This window comes from Bos mutus, chromosome 16, assembly GCF_027580195.1.
Source record: "Bos mutus isolate GX-2022 chromosome 16, NWIPB_WYAK_1.1, whole genome shotgun sequence".
Taxonomy (NCBI): domain Eukaryota; kingdom Metazoa; phylum Chordata; class Mammalia; order Artiodactyla; family Bovidae; genus Bos; species Bos mutus.
Window position 1 is genome coordinate 21,764,674 of NC_091632.1, and position 16,473 is coordinate 21,781,146.

The following is a 16,473-nucleotide window of genomic DNA, read 5'->3' on the forward strand; positions in this document are numbered from 1 at the left end:
TTACAAATCCAGACTGCCTCTGTGAAATTCACAAACAAGGCAAATGCCAGCAGCTTCAACTGTGAATACAGCTCAGAAGGGGTCATTTCTGATTGCAGCTGAAAAGGAAAAATCAGGTTAGCGTAGATATCCTGACCACAGTGTTTCCTCCATTAACTTCCCGGAAGAGGAGAGTAGATCACACACCATCCAGGCTCACTGAGCAGCCAGGAGGCAGACGAGACATGTCTGTCTCATGAGTTATTATTAATGGGCAAATCATCCGTGTTGTGTCTATCATCGTCTGGTGGGTCCAGCACAACCTGTCAGGAAGGGAGATTTACCTGGTTCCAGGCGGCCTGGAATGAGTTGTGAGACACAGTGGATCCTTGGGTAGCGAGGACAGGACGTGACGATGCTACTGGCAGCCTCGGCTCCTCCTCTGTGAGGATAGGAGCAAGAAAGGTGGATGAAATGGAGGGCGGGTCAGACCTGAGTGTAAAATCTGAGAATGATTTGGCTGTGTCCCTGGGACAGAGCTGATGGACAAAAATAGACCACATCTTGGGAAGCTTGGCATGAAATTAAATTCCAGGGCCCTAGATACAGCTTTGCCAGTAGGCTACCTGCCAATGTCCAGAAATGCCCTTGTCATGCAAAGTGGATGTAGTGGTGGAGTAGAAGAGGGAGGAAGGATTGTAGGGCGTGTCCTACCACTGAAGGACTGTTCTACCTGTGTGTGTGTGTGTGTGTGTGTGTGTGTGTGCATGCTCAGATGTTCATTCATGTCTGACTCTTTGTGACCCCTGGACTGTAGCCTGCCAGGCTCCTCTGTCCATGGAGCCCTCCAGGCAAGAATACTGAAGCAGGTTGCCATTTCCTTCTCCAGGGGATCTTCCTAACGCAGGGATCGAACCCGGGTCTCTTGTGTCTTCTGCATTGGCAAGTGGATTCTTTAGCCCTGCACCAGGTCCCTTGCTATTCAAAATATAGTCCACAGATCAGCAGCATTGGTCTCATTTGGAAGCTTATTAGAAACACTGCATCTCAGGCAGGGCCCAGAATAGGATGAGACCAAGGAGGATGGCCCCCTCCGGTGCAAAATTTAAGGGACCACCCCCAAACTGAGTAATCAAAATAAATAATGTTTTTTAAAAATAAAAATTAATGCAAAAATCCATGATGAGGATAATATCATAATTTGAAATGAAGACAGGATCTGACCTCGCACTTGAATGAATGATCCTCCCCCTCTCACCTCTCCCTAATCCTGGCCCTGATCTCATGTCCCATCCCATCCCTTGGAATCAGACTCTGCATTCTAACAAGATCCCCAGAGGATTCACATGGACATTAGCTTGAGAAGAACTGCTTTCAACAACATCTGCCTGGCCACAACAACCCCAAATCTTAGAATCCAGATAGTAACAAAACTAGAAAGAGACGAGGAGATAAATTTCCAGAAGCATCTAACCCCTGAGATTGCTTGCCATTCGCCTGGATTTGCACACTGCCACCTTAAAATGATACCATGTTTCGTGGTTTAGCATGACCCCTTTAAAGACATTTTATTTTGAAACAATTATAGATTCAGAGGAAGTTGCAAAGATAGTATGGAGAGGTCCCATGTGCCCTCTGCCCAGTTTCCTGAAACACTTACATTTTGTGAACTACAGTACAATATTAAAATGAGGAAATTGACATTGGTATAAAGTATATGTATTATAAAGTTACACATGACTTTATCACATGGGTAGATTCATGTAACCAACACAGTTAATATACAGAACTCATCCATCACCACAAAGATCTCCCTGGACTAGAGCTATAGCTTCAGAGTCACTCCCACCTCCCTTTTCTGTACCCTCACCCCAACCATGGGCAACCACTAATCTATATAATTTCTGAGAATATTATATAAATGGAATCATACAGTATGGAACCTTTTAAGATAGGCTTTTTTTCCCACTCAATGTGATAAGCTATTGATCTATTTTAATTGTTGCATTTACAATTTTTATCTTTTTGTTTGTTTCAAATCAGTTTGTTCCTTTTTGTTGCTATGTACTATTGCACGGTATGGATGTACCACAGTCTAACTGTTTACCTAAGCTGTTAGCCTAAAATTGTAGGCTATTTTACTTGTTTACTGTATTTGGTTATTATAAGTAAAGCTGATATGAGCAATCGTACACAGATTTTTGTGTAGACATGTTTTCATTTCTTTGGGATGAATACCCAGGAGTGCAATTGCTGAGTCATATGGTAAGTGGATATTTAGTTCTTTAAGAAACTGCCAAACTATTTCTTAGAGTAGTTTGCCATTTTACATTTCCAACAGCAATGTATCAGGAACCCAGTTTCTCCACATCCTTACCAGCATTTGGCATTGTCATTCTTTCTTCTTTTAACCATTCTATTAGTGAATAGGGGTATCTCCTCCTGGTCTTCATTTACGTTTCTTAATGCTTGCTGCTGCTGCTACTGCTGCTAAGTTGCTTCAGTCGTGTCCCACTCTGTGCGACCCCATAGACGGCAGCCCACCAGGTTCCCCTGTCCCTGGGATTCTCCAGGCAAGAACACTGGAGTAGGTTGCCATTTCTTTCTCCAATGCAGGAAAGTGGAAAGTGAAAGTGAAGTCGCTTAGTGGTGTCCGACTCTTAGCGACCCCATGGACTGCAGCCTACCAGGCTCCTCCGTCCATGGGATTTTCCAGGCAAGAGTATTGGAGTGGGGTGCCATTGCCTTCTCTGTTCTTAATGCTTAGGGATATTAAACACCATTTCCTGTGTTTCTTCACCATCCATTTGTCCTAGTCAGTGAAATGTCTTTTCGTGTCTTTTACCCGTTTTCTAGTTGGATTGTTAGTTTTTCCACTGCTAAGTTTTGAGTCCTTTCTATGTTCTAAATATGAATCTTAAGACATGTGGATGCAAACATTTTCTTCCAGCCTATAACTTGTTTTTTCATCCTCTTAGTAAAGTCTTTCATAGAAAAAAAAGTTTATTTTATTAAAGTCCAGTTTATTGTGGTTTGTTCTGCTTTTATCCTGTTGAAGAGTCTTCACCAAGCCCTGGACCCAAAGGTTTTCTCCCACATTTTCCTCTAGAAGTTGTATAGTTTTTCATTTTACATAATTTAGATCTATGATCCATTTTTTTTAAATTATTTATTTATTTTAATTGGAGGCTAATTACGATATTGTATGATCCATTTTGAATTAACTTTTGTATATGAGATTTAGGTCAAGTTCAGTTTGGGTTTATTTTGGTTTTGGTCTATGGCTGTCCTGTTGCTTCAGCACCATTTATTGAAAAGACAGTCCTATCTCCGTTGAATTGTTTTTGCGCTTTTGTCAAAATTCACTTGGCCTTCCTTGTATGGGGCTATTTTTAGATTCTCTGTTCTGTTTCATTGACCTTTGTGTCTAACTCTCTGCCAATACCTCCCACTTGATTTCCGTAGTTATATAATAGTATTTAAAATTTGGACAGATTGATTTCCCTACTTTATTATTCTTTTTTTTTAAGGTATTAACTATTTAGCTCCTTTACCTTACCATATAAATTTTAGAATTATTTTGTCTTCATTTATGCAAAAAGAAATCCTTGCTGAGATTTTGATAGGAAGTGCATCAAATTTATATATAAATTTTGGGAATTAATATATTTGCTATGTTGAGTCTTTTAATCCACAAACTATTTTTCAGAGTAGCTTGTCATTTTCTGTTGTATGACTCAACATTTATTTAAATCTTCTGTAATTCTTTCATCAGCATTTTGTAGTTTTTAGCATACAAGTTCTATGTAGTTTTTAAATTTTGTTTAATTTTCAAATATTGAAACAGCCTTCTATCTCTGGGTTACATGACACTTAGTCATGGTATATAATTCTTTCTATATACAACTGGATTCTATTTGCTAATACTTTGCTAGTGATTTTTGCATATTTTGTACTCTCTTTGCCTGATTTTTATATCAGAGCAATACTGGCTTCATAAAATGTTAGAAAGAGTTCTTTTTTCTATTTTCTAGACAGATGTTAGGATTTTTTTTTAATTTCAGCTGTATTAAGGTATAATTGACATATACAATTTTTAGATAAAGTGTGCATTGTGGTGATTTAAGTACACATTGTCTAAAGATTCCTCTCATCTAGTTAATTAACATATCTGTCAGTCACCTCACATATTTATTTTTTGGTGAGAACATTTAAGTTCTACACTCTTAGCAAATTTAAATTATGTAATACAGTGTTATTGCCATGCAGGGATTGCAATGTGCAGTGATTTATAAGAAATATATATGTGGTCATTCAGATGTCCACATATAAATTTTTCATATATATTTGCTCTTTGTGCACAGCCTCTTTCTTACAGCTCCCCAAACTCTTGGACTTTCCTGAGTGATAAAAGCAATGGGAGCATCATTTATTTTAATGCTTACTCTCTTGCCTCAGTTCCTTTCCACCACGACTAGGCTGCTATTGATGAGGTGACTTTTGTTAAGCAACTGAGAATAGAAGGCAGGGACTTTCAGTTCCACCCTCTGATTTCTGGGGAAGAGATAGGGGTTGGAGGCTGAATCAGTCATCAATAGCCAATGATTTAACCAATCATGCCTAAATAATGAAGTCTCCATTAAAAACCCAAAAAGCCAAGGGTTCAAAGATCTTCTAGGTTGGGGAAACAATGCTTCCACATACCACTGCGCCATGTCCCAAATTCCATGAGACCCTAAACTCCATGAGGACAGAGGCTCCTTTGTTCTGGACCTCACCTCATGTATCTCTTCATATGGCTGTTGACTGGTATCCTTTAATATCCTTTGTAATAAATTGGTAATCTAGTAAATAAACAGATTTCCTGAGTTCTGTCAGTTGCTCTAGTAAGTTAATCAAATAAAGGAGGCCATCATGGGAGCCTCTAATTTATAGCCAGTTGGTCAGAAATACAAGTTAACAACCTTGACTTGTGACTGGCATGTGAAGTCCAAAGACTATGTCATGAGTAACTCCAGTTTGTAGCCCTTTGGTCTGTCAGAAGCATAGTAACATGTGAGCTTGGAATTTGACATCTGAAAGGGAGGAGGCAGTCTTGTAAGACTGAAGCCTTAACCTGTGGGATCTGATGCTATCTCCAGGTTGATGGTGTCAGAATTGAGTTGAATACTGATGTGGGTAGCCTTTCCCTTCTCCAGGGAATCTTTCCAACTCAGGGATCGAAGCCAAGTCTCCCTCATTGCAGGTGGATTCTTTACCAGCTGAGCTACCAGGGAAGCCCTAGAATCATTTTACTTATCAATCAATTATAGTCGCCATGTTTTACATTAGATCTTTCTGTAGCATTAGGGTTTTTGGTTTGTTCATTTGTTTTTCTGGCTGCCCTCGGACTTCGTTGCTGTGCACAGGCTTACTCTAATTGTAAGGTGGATTACAACTAAGGTGGTTACAACTAATTGTAACCCTAGGCCAGGGATTGAACCAGTGTCCCCTTCATTAGCAGGCAGATTCTTAACCGCTGGGCCACTAGGCAAGTCCCAGTAGCATTGGTTTTAATTCTTTAAATGTTTGCTGGACTTCTCCAATGAAACCACATGGGCATTATGCATTTTTTATATTTAGAATTTGATTTGATCTTCATAACAACCTTGCAAAGAAGGCATTTTACAGATATGGAAACTTAAGGCTCAGAGAAATTCAGTGACTTACCCAAGATCCAGAAGTCTTATGAACCCAAGTTCAGTGTTGTTTCTACAGTATTATAGTTCCTGAGTTACTAATAGATACTACTAGATAGACTTTTCCACTGTATAAAATCTCTGCCGCTACTGCTGCTAAGTCGCTTCAGTCGTGTCCAACTCTGTGCGACCCCAGGGACAGCAGCTCACCAGGCTCCCCATCCCTGGGATTCTCCAGGCAAGAACACTGGAATGAGTTGCCATTTCCTTCTCCAATGCATGAAAGTGAAAAGTGAAAGTGAAGTCACTCGGTCGTGTCCAACTCCTAGTGACCCCGTGGACTGCAGCCTACCAGGCTCTTCTATCCATGGGATTTTCCAGGCAAGAGTACTCGAGTGAGTTGCCATTGCCTTCTCCAATAAAATCTCTATGGGGGGGTGGGGTGGGGGAGAAAACGTAATTGTATCTGCTCCTGGCCATTTTTGTTTAGCTGGGTTCCAATTTTTTTCTTGCCTGACATTACATTCAAATTAAAGGATAATAAGGCAAAAGTGAATTGCAGAGTATAAAACCTAGTGCTGTTAGTACAGTCATAAATGTCTGGTCTGAAAGATTGATGACATGGCATTGACATGTCCAACTGAGGAGACCCAGATGCAAAGCAAACAAAATGTCTAGAGAGAGGAGGAAATCCATGGTCCCTAAACATTCCCTGGGAAGTTTTTGATGGGTCTTCTTCCTTTGGGTTCCCCTGGTGGTTCAGACAATAAAGAATCCACCTGCAATGCAGGAAACCCGGGTTTGATCCCAGGGTCAGGTAGATCCCCTGGAGAAGAAAATGGCAACTCACTCCAGTATTCTTGCCTGGAGAATTCCATGGACAGAAGAGCCTGGTGGGCTACGGACTCGGACAGGACTGAGCGACTAAGTAGGCACACACGCATTTCTGCCTTCATTCCTCACCACCTGGCCCAAAAGTTCCTGCCAGGAATGACTCTCTCCTTTAAGGTAGGATTTTTCACTACTTCACTATTTGTTCTGTGAGTTTCTCTTCTAGTTCAGAGCAGATCATTCCCCGTGTTAAATAGCCCTCAGTGATTCCTTACTATCTATACTTCTCAACCTTATGGTTATTGTCAATGTATGTCTGTTGTTCTCAAACTTTAGCTATCAGAAACATCACCTCAGTTCAGTTCAGTTCAGTCGCTCAGTTGTGTCCGACTCTTTGAGACCTCATGAATTGCAGCACACCAGGCCTCCCTGTCCATCACCAACTCCCGGAGTTCACCCAGACTCACATAGGGATACTAATTTTAAAAGTGAAAGTGAAAGTCACTCAATCATGTCTGACTCTTTGCAACCCCATGGACTATACAGTCCATGGAATTTTCCTGGTCAGAATACTGGTGTAGGTAGCCTTTCCCTCCTCCAAGGTATCTTCCCAACCCAGGGATCGAACCCAGGTCTCCTTCATTGCAGGTGGATTCTTTACCAGCTGAGTCACAAGGGAAGCCCAAGAATACCGGAGTGGTTAGGCCATCCCTTCTCCAGCAGATCTTCCCGACCCAGGAATCGAACTGGGGTCTCCTGCATTGCAGGTGGATTCTTTACCAACTGAGCTATCAGGGAAACCCTAGATAAGTCTCATTCCCAGAGATTTTGACTCAGAACTTGAGCAGGACCTAAAAACCTGCATTTTAATAGCCTCTCCCTGCATTTTAATAGCCTCTCCCTGATTCCGACACAAGTGGTCCACAGAATACATGTTGACCAACACCAGAATACGTGTTGACCACACTCCTTGGTCTGGCTTTCAGGACCCTCTCAAGTTTGATGCCCACTTGCTTAGCCAACAGTATCCCTCCCTCACCCTCACCCCACCCCTACCAGCCCCCCACAGCCTAACCCTAGTGACTAAGATTAAACTAGTGGATAAGCTTTCTTTACATTGTGAAATTTCTGGATATTTGCTGGACTTCTCACTCTCCTTGGAAAGACAAAATTATCTCTCCTGTCCCTTCTCCCCCTTGCCCTAGTGTCTCATAGAGTTGTTCAAGCAGTAGGTTGCCACACATGCCTAGGTTGTGAGCAGCTTTTTACTTAAATTTATGACTACCAGAATGAAATACACTAGACAATATTGTAGCAGTTGTTTCAGTTAATTATGCATAAACATACATATGTATGTATTGCGTCAGGATATAAAATGTGTTTCTTACTGTGGCTTATAGTAAAATACTACCACTGACAACAACATTGAAAGCCATGGCTACAGCACTCACCCAATTTGTCTCTCATTAGAGCCATCAGTATAGCATTCTGTTTCTCCATTATTGTGAACCTGTGGAGAATAATAAATAAAGCCACTCTTATCCCTTTGGCATCCATCATGGTATTTTGTGCTCAATAAATGTTAAATGAATTGAATTGCCTGCATGATCACTATCATGACTTTTCTGGGTTTAACTACTTCAGATCAAGAATCCTTCTTTCAGGGTTGGGGCTGTTTCTTTCAGAAATTGCTTCTTTGTGAGGCAGTGAGCAGTGGAGCATTGCCAGGGGAAGTGACCGCTCATATTGGCCAGAGGAAAAGGGTAGTGTTTTCTAAGGCAGTGAGGTTGCTTGATGCAACCTATTTCTTTTGGAAACTCCTGCGTATAGTCTGAGGAACAGAGCTTGGCTCTCTGGATCAACGTGGCCCAGTAGAAAGAGCACCTAAGGGAAGGTGGCTACATGAGCCTTCTAGGTTTGAGGACTTGTTGAACATGTATTGCTCAATGAACAAGCCACTGTACCAAGTGCTTAAGAGCCTAAGAAGTCTTTGGCATGGGAGACAGACTGAGCAACTTTCGGACCGTGGATATGTTTTCGTAAGCCTGCACAGTGGCAATTGAACAAGCCAAGGTTGTTTGAATGTAAATCATCTTATTCTCAGCTTGTTCTCACATGCATGTTAATTGCCCATCTTATGAGTCTGGGACCTCTTCTCTACAGCAAAGTCCCCTGGCTTTGAAGAATTCTGTACAGAAGATGAGCAAAGACATACACTCTCAGAAACAATTTCTGGACCAGGTCCCTTGAACAGGGTGATCAGGGAGCTAGTAGGTCAGTACGTCTAGCAAAGGGAGATGTTGCCAGGACAGGCATGCTGGACATGGGGTAGAGCTGAGCTTCAAACATAAAACTTGGGAAAGTGGAGAGTAAAAAGAGGACACTTTCTGTAAGACAGGGAGAGGAAGGAAGGTCTGGCTTATTGCAGCACAGGATCTGTGATAGCCAAAGGCCAAACGAAAATGATCCTAAGGAAGACTGGGGTATAAAGGGCAAAGGGAAGAGGGGAGGCTAAAGAATTTATTCAGATTTCAAAAAGGTTTTGTTACAAGGGTCTTCAGTTTATCCTTGACCTCGAAGTAAAATTTGGAAATTAGTGAAATAATATCAGTCATCTTTTAAAAGGCAACAGTGGCACACTTTTAAGAATGGTTCAAACAGGAAAACAAAATGGGTAATATTGAATGCTGGTGGAGCAACAGGAACGCTCATTCATTGCTGGCGGGAATGCTAAATTGCACACCCGCTTTGGAAGACAATTTGGCAGCTTCTTACAAAATTAGACATACTTTTACCATATGTTCCCACAATCATGCTTCTAAATATTTACCTGAGTTGAAATGTATGTTCACTCAAAAATCTACACGTGATTGTAACATCAGCTTTACTCATAATCCATGAAAACTGAAAGCAGCCAAGATGATCTTCAGTTAGTGAATGAATAAACAAACTGTGGTCTGCCCAGACAATGGATTATTATTCAGCAATAAAAAGAAATGAGTTATCAAACCAGGGCAAGACCTGGAGGAACCTTAAATACAAATCGCTACGTGAAAGAAGTCTGTCTAAAGAGGCTACATGCTATATGGTTCCAACTATTTGGCATTTTGGAAAAGGAAAAACTACAGAGTAAAAAGATCGGTGGTTACCAGTGGCGGTAGGGAGGGAGAGAGAGGAATAGGCACAGATGAATAGGCAGAGATGAAAATCCACAGCACAGTGGATTTTCAGGGGGAGAAACTATTCTCTACGAAACTGTAATATGGACACGTGTCATTATGCATTTGTCAAAAGCCATAGAACCTTAGAACACAAAGACTGAATCTCAATGTAAACTATGGCCTGTAGTTATAATAATGGGTCAACACAGGCTCATCAAATGTAACAATTATACCACACAAGCGCAAGGTTGTATAGGGGTATAAAAGGGGAAATGGGGTGTGGGGGAGGTCAAAAGATGGGGGGCTGAATACATAGAACTCTGCGTACTATCTGCCCAATTATTCTGTACATCTAAAACCATGCCAAAAAATAAAGTTTACTATTATTTTTTAAAAGATCTCTTAAAAAAAAAAACTCCAAGATTTCACACTGAACGAAGGAAAAGGCAAATGTGATGAGACTTATTTTTTTAAATTATTATTATTTTTTAAAGAGACCATAGAGAAGATACAATTGGGGGGGGGGTGGGCTGTGCCGGGTCTTCATTGCAGTGTGTAGACTTCTGTAGCTGCAGAGTGCAGTCTGTAGAGTGCACACCTCAGTAGTTAAGCATGCGGGCTGATGAGACGACTTATTATTAAGTTGTAAGAGAGCCAGCAAGGTAATCCCGGAACCTTGCTTGTAAACTACACAGACAGCTCTGCTGCCCAAGCCCCTGGCCCCTTACAGACTCCCTCACCTGTGCAGTAAATCCATGCCACCTTCCCTCAGCTCTAGGTGCTCACTGCTATTGGATTTGCACAATGAGCTGCCCTAGAAGAAAGATAGAACCAAAAACCTTCATCCCTTCTTAATTAGCTGTATTGGCTCATGAAAATGAAATTGGGCTTGTCTGGAAAATTGAAAAAGCAACATCACAGATTCTTTTCAGCAGAAAAAAAAAAAAGAGGGGGAGCTTTTCTTTGGTTGAACTTTTCTCAACCAACTGTAATGACAGTTTTCTGGTCTGATTGTTAATTCTCCCTAATTACGTAGAAGGCCCTTGAAATTTGTTTTGATGGATTTCCTCTTCTGAATAACTAGATGAAGCAATCAGCCCACCTTTCATCTTATAAGAAGGTTCTTCTTTTTTCTTTTTTAAAAATGACTCCTCCGCTTTGGAATAATTTCTGCTAGTGATCGTAGTGGTAAATTCCAATCAGTCACTTTGAGGCAGGTGCTTGTTTTAAATCTCTCTAAACTCATCCAGCACTGGACCTTTAAACCTGGATTAATCCCCTTGAGTTCTAAATCATTTTGCTTTGGGAGCTGAAATCTGGTTCCAGCACCTTTTGAATCACCCACGTTTGCTTTGAAAGTTGGCACTTTCCATTTAAATGGCAAGAAAGATGGGGAATAAGCCTTACAGAGCTGAAGGTATTGATTTCAACGATCACCTTTAACCCACACCTTTCCTCTTTGTAATGTGAGGTTTTCTTCTCTTAATTAGAAAGAGCCAGGGATTATCTGCACAAAACTGGAAGGTTTATTGTCATTGGTGGGATCGTGTCTCCTGTCCACGACTCCTATGGAAAACAGGTGGGTTTCTCCTTTGTCTCCATCCTCCCTAACCCCCTTTCCTGACCTGATGATGCCCCTGGCCCCGCTGTCATCTCTGCTGCGATTCTTAGAAATGCAAAACCCCCAGCAGCAGGTGTCCTGCTTCCCGTCTCTGGACCACAGTCAGACCTGAGCCAGAGGGAGCTGGGCAGCAGCTGGGAGAAACAGCTGCCCATGCCCAGGCCCAGTCAGAACGCACTACAAGAGGAGTTGGCCCCCCTGCTGAGGGCCAAGGATGCCAGACTGGTGGCTGGTTATGGGCTGGGCAATCTTTCCTAGGATTTTAGGAGAAAAGGCCTCTGCCTCTTATAATCTGATTTACAATTCATGTTCCCTTTCCTTCCCTCCCTGCCACACATCTCAGGAAATCTGGATGCTGTCAAAGTCCTTCACCTCCTCCCCCAGATACACCTGGTGGGCTCCGGGGAAGTCACCCAGCCCGATGGAGCCGGGAAACCAGGCAGCACTTGCCATGTTGTCTCATCTCTGTGCTGGGTGCACCCTGGCTGCTTCATCCGTCGGTGGAGGCTCTGACTCTGATGGGGAGGGGAGCGTACCGCTCACACCCTTCTTTCTCTTCTCCTGCCTCCGGCACATCCACTCCATGGCTGTGTGTGGCAGGTGGCCACGTGGAGGGCTCCCACTCTCATTCTCCGTCAGCCCTGAAAAATGCTGCACCTTTATAACGGGCTGGCTTGGGATGGTGTCTTGGGGAGGCTGTGGGGAGCAGGGCCGGCCTCCCAGCAACCGCTCTGTTGCTTCCTAGGGTCTTGTGTCAAGCCGGCACCGTCTCATCATGTGTCAGCTGGCCGTCCAGAATTCTGACTGGATCAGGTAGGGTGGGCCTGAGGATGCCAAAGTGGGCGGCCCTGGGACTCCTGGGGCTGGGTGGGAAAGAGGAAGGGTCCCCACAGCAGTTCGGAACCCACAGGAGTGGGGAGTGTGGGGGAGATATTAGCCCCATGCAGGTGATAATCATGTAAACATTTTGGGGTGGGCTAACTGGTGACTTATTTTTTAACCAAGCCATGGAGCCCGTGAAACTAAAGAGGGAGCTTTCAGTGTTTCATCTGCCCTGGCACCTGTGGACTCAAGAGTCTTTTCAGAGTTTCCAAAAATATCATGGGGATTGGGGTGGAGCAGGGCCAGAAAACTCAAAATGCCTCTCCACTTCCATCCCCATTCACTTCCATGAGCTCTTCACTACCTTTCAGGGAAGGTTCCCGGCCTTGGCTATTTTCCACTCCTGTTCAGGCTCCCTAGGGCCCCGTGCCGAGGGTGGGACAGAGGTGTGTGTCGGGGGCTGGGGGGGAGGTGGGTATGAGTGCACACAGCCTTTCCCTCAGAGGGTCCCTGGACGGTCCCCTTGCTAAGATGGCAGACACCATTATCCGCTGAGCTGGCGGTGTAATTAACGCAGGCTTCCACTAATTATGCTAATTATGCTCCCCAAAGCTCCTACAGTTATAATTTGCATGAGAAGATGATGATTTAAAAAAAATAACGACACACCATGTGTCCCGTAATTCCCCCTCATGAAAGAATAAGCAGCACCTAGAGGTTTCCATGAAAGGAAGGAAATGAAGGGCCGCTGACCTCAGAATGAGGGCTGCAGAGAGTTAGCAGGGGAGAGATGGGGTGGGCGGAAACGAGAGCGGTGAAGGGAAGCAAAGATGATAATTAAACGGTGATCCATGCCATTTGTGTGCAGGGATTTGTGGGAGCAGCGCATGCCCTTTATAGACTGTCTCATCCCCCCATCCACCCACCGCTGCCCCGACATAGAGGTGAGGTCAGGAGACGGCTCAGGAGAAGTCAAGGAGCTTGCGAGGAAAGCGCATCTGTGGTCAAGTCTGGGTAGAAGCGAAGCCTCTTAGCTCTGCCCGTCATGATCTCGGGGGAGAGAAGGGTCCAGTGGGGGAAGTGTGGGACAGGAGACGGTTCCTGCTTGTCTGTGATTAGAAGACTCTGAAATAATTCCCTCTTTCCTTCAACACTCCAGGGGCTGGGAACATCAGAATTTTGAGAATTGAGGTCACCAGAGAGGTCAGAGCTAGCTCTGAAGATGGGGGCTGGGCCCACAAAGCCCCTGGGCACTGGGGAACCTGTTCAGCCAGGTCCAGGGTCTGCCCATCTCAGAGAGGATGCCTGTCTCAGGTCAGGGATCTGAGAAGGTCAGGCTCAGGGCAAGCCGGGCCTCTGAGGGTTTTCAGTTCGTGAGGTCTCGTCCCTGGGAACCCTACTTGTGCTGCCTGGTGGGAGGTGACAGAATGCTCAGCTGCTAAGAACATGTTTGAGAAACGTCCCAGTTTAGCAGCTCATTAAGTTGGTAATGAAGCCCGAGCACTGCCTCCCTCTGGGCCTGGGTCCCGGCTCACTTCCCATCCTGCGTGAAGCAGGAGTGGCTGGTCCGGGGACTGTGCCTTCTGGTATGGCTGCCGCACCCACCTCCATGCCCACTGGGCACCCCACCACACGCAGAGCCCGACAGGGGCAGTTTCCCCAGTTCAGGTACCTGCAGTCACCACTTGATGAGGGCGTGGCTAGTTTCATTCTTATCAGAATCCTATAAGGTCCAGAAGAGAATTCCCCAGAATGGGAGCAAGATGCGATTCTAAGCACTCTGCATGTACAACTCACTGACCCCTTTAATAACTCCACAGGAGAGTTATTATTGTTATTCTCATTTTACAAATGGGGAAAGTGAGCACCAAAAATCACATAACTTACGCAAAGCCCCACAGTTGGGAGGGTCTGGTGCTGGTATTAAACTCGGCCTGACCAGTGCCAGCATCGGTTCATGTAAGCCTGTAGCATTTTCCTCTCATTTTACAGAGGGGAAACTGAGGCTCAGGAAGGTATTTCAAGCTCATGTTTTATTTGATTTGAGATCTAAGGACACGATATGACCAAGTCTGTGTAAGCTTTTTGAGCTATGCCTTTGGAAGGAACCTGTAAGCGAAGAGTGTGAGAATGGAAACCAAAGGAAATTTGTCTTTCCGATCGTCAGGGTGGACCCATGGGAGTGCTACCAGGACACCTGGCAGACGACCTGCAGCGTCCTCGAACACCATCGGGACCTCATGAAGGTGAGCTGGGCCGGGCTCTGGGCTGGGGGCCCATAGCAGCCAGGTGGCCCGGGAAAGGTGGACTGCCCCAGTTGTTCCCGGCTTCTCCGCCAGCTTTGGGGAGACCAGCTCTGAGCAGCATCCAGGAGGGCAATGAAACTGGGAACCCAGAGCAGTCCCAGAGCCTACTCCCTGCCTTGAACTCCTCCTGAATATGACTGGGGCAGCTTTCATCTCCCGGCAGCAAGTTCAAGGCAGGATTCAGAAACCCCGCAGCTGGGAAACTTCACAAAGTGATGAGAGAAGGAGGAGAGAGCAGCGCTGGGTGGAGGCACAAGCGGCCAGGTCCGCCCACCGCACCTCCGGAGGACCCAGCGGTCCCCTTGCCCCGTGGTATGCCAGGGCTGCAGCACTGCACTCCTGCAGGCACTGTACATCAGGACACTCTTTCCTCCTCACAGGAGTCCACGCACAGACAGTGTCTTCTCACCTCTGATTTATTTGTGGGTAAAAGGAAGCCTGGGCTTCCGTCTTGGCTCAGTGCTAAAGAATCCGCCTGCCAATGGAAGAGACAGGGGTTCGATCCCTGGGTGGGGAAGATCCCCTGGAGGAGGAAATGGCAAACCACTCCAATATTCTTGCCTGGGGAATCCCATGAACCCACCAGAGGATCCTGGGGGATGACAGTCTGTAGGGTCACAAAGAGTCGGACACGACTTAGTGCCCAAACAACCAGGAAGCGCAGAGAGGTGAACCAGGGTATCTTAGGACCCACAGTGACTGCCTCACCCACCCTGACAGCTGCCCGGGGCCTGTGGCCGGGTGCAGAGACCGAAGAGCTGGTTGCTAGGTAAGCACAGGGCACGAGCCAGCCAGCAGCACCCGTCGGCATGTGCAGAAAGTACCCTTCACACATGGATGCCAACCCATCAACTCCACCTTGACAGGGTGAAAGGCAGTGCCATTGACGGCAAGAAGCCCGGCCCACCAAGACAAGACGCAGGGCTTCCCGCTCGCCTCCACTGGTCCTGATGCAGAGCCCTCCCCCCGCCCCAAACAGTGATCAGAGTGGCATCATGCTGACACAGGGAGCGCCCCCGTTCCATCTGTGTTCACGGTCAGAGGGCCTGTCAGAATCTTCTTGGGGAGCTCTCAGCAGCCTCAACCATCCCCCCACCCCCATTCTACCCGCTTTATTTGAACAGACGTGGACCTGGGACTCCAGACCATCCAGGGAGTTAAGAGCGAGAGGAGCAGAAAGGACAAGCTGGCTGGTGCTTCATCTATTAAGCTAAAGAAAACCCAACCCCCTTCTTTCTGCTTTGAGAACCGTTCTAAGACATCCTGAGTCTTTCCTGGTCCCCTCGACAGGACAAGGTGGCCCTGACCTGCTCCTCTGGGCTGGTCTTAACAGCAGCAGCAATAAAAGACGTCCTGTCTTACTGTATAAGGATGTATCCGTCAGGGCAGGCTAAGATACACAAATATCCTTCAGATCTCAATGGCTTCACAGAAGCTTATTTCTCACACTACAGGTCAGCTAGGGGTGCTGCTGGGGGGCTGCGCTCCTTTCAGTCACCAGGAGCCTCAGGCTGCATGATGGAATGAGGACTCAGGGACCCTGCAGGCATTCCTGAGCCCTGGCTCTGCCCAGCCAGAAAGCCTGGCTGCTGTTCTGCTGTCTAAACGTCTGGGCTTCCTGAACCCTCCCTCTGTTACTCATGCCCAGAGGCATCTGTCTGGGCCTGAGATGCTTGGCCAGGAGCCACAGCTGTTGAGTGATGGTCACAAGCCGGCAGAGAATGTCAGTCCTGATGGCCCCCCACCTTGGATCAGGAGCGGGAGCTTGGAGCTGCTGGTAACTCCCGGTCTCCCCGCTCCCGGCATCAGGCCGGTGTTCCTGGCATGGAAAGTGGACCTGTCAGGGAGATAGACACGGGGCTTAATAGGCGAGGCAAGGCTGTGAGAACGTGGGAGCCTCTGGAGGGCAGAGCGGGGCAGGTGGCCAGCACGTTTCTTCTCCAGCACAGAACAAGTCGAATGGGACTAATGATGCGTGCAGCGAGAGGAAGACATTCCTCGGCTCCCAGACTGAGAATGTGGCGTTTTTCTTTTCTGGAGGTGAAATCATAATAAAAGGGAGGCAGGCTGTCCCT

General features: G+C 45.8%; 1 protein-coding gene across 4 annotated transcripts in view; it reads left to right on the forward strand.

Annotated features, from left to right (window-relative positions):
• Positions 1–16,473, forward strand: part of NMNAT2 (nicotinamide nucleotide adenylyltransferase 2) — a 215,554-nt gene that overhangs the window by 167,143 nt on the left and 31,938 nt on the right. For all 4 annotated transcript variants that reach the window (XM_070384824.1, XM_070384825.1, XM_070384827.1 and 1 more), the window contains 3 exons: positions 11,140–11,228; positions 12,016–12,083; positions 14,260–14,338. In XM_070384824.1, the coding sequence (XP_070240925.1) occupies positions 11,140–11,228; positions 12,016–12,083; positions 14,260–14,338 (236 nt within the window). The remainder of the gene's footprint in view (positions 1–11,139; positions 11,229–12,015; positions 12,084–14,259; positions 14,339–16,473) is intronic.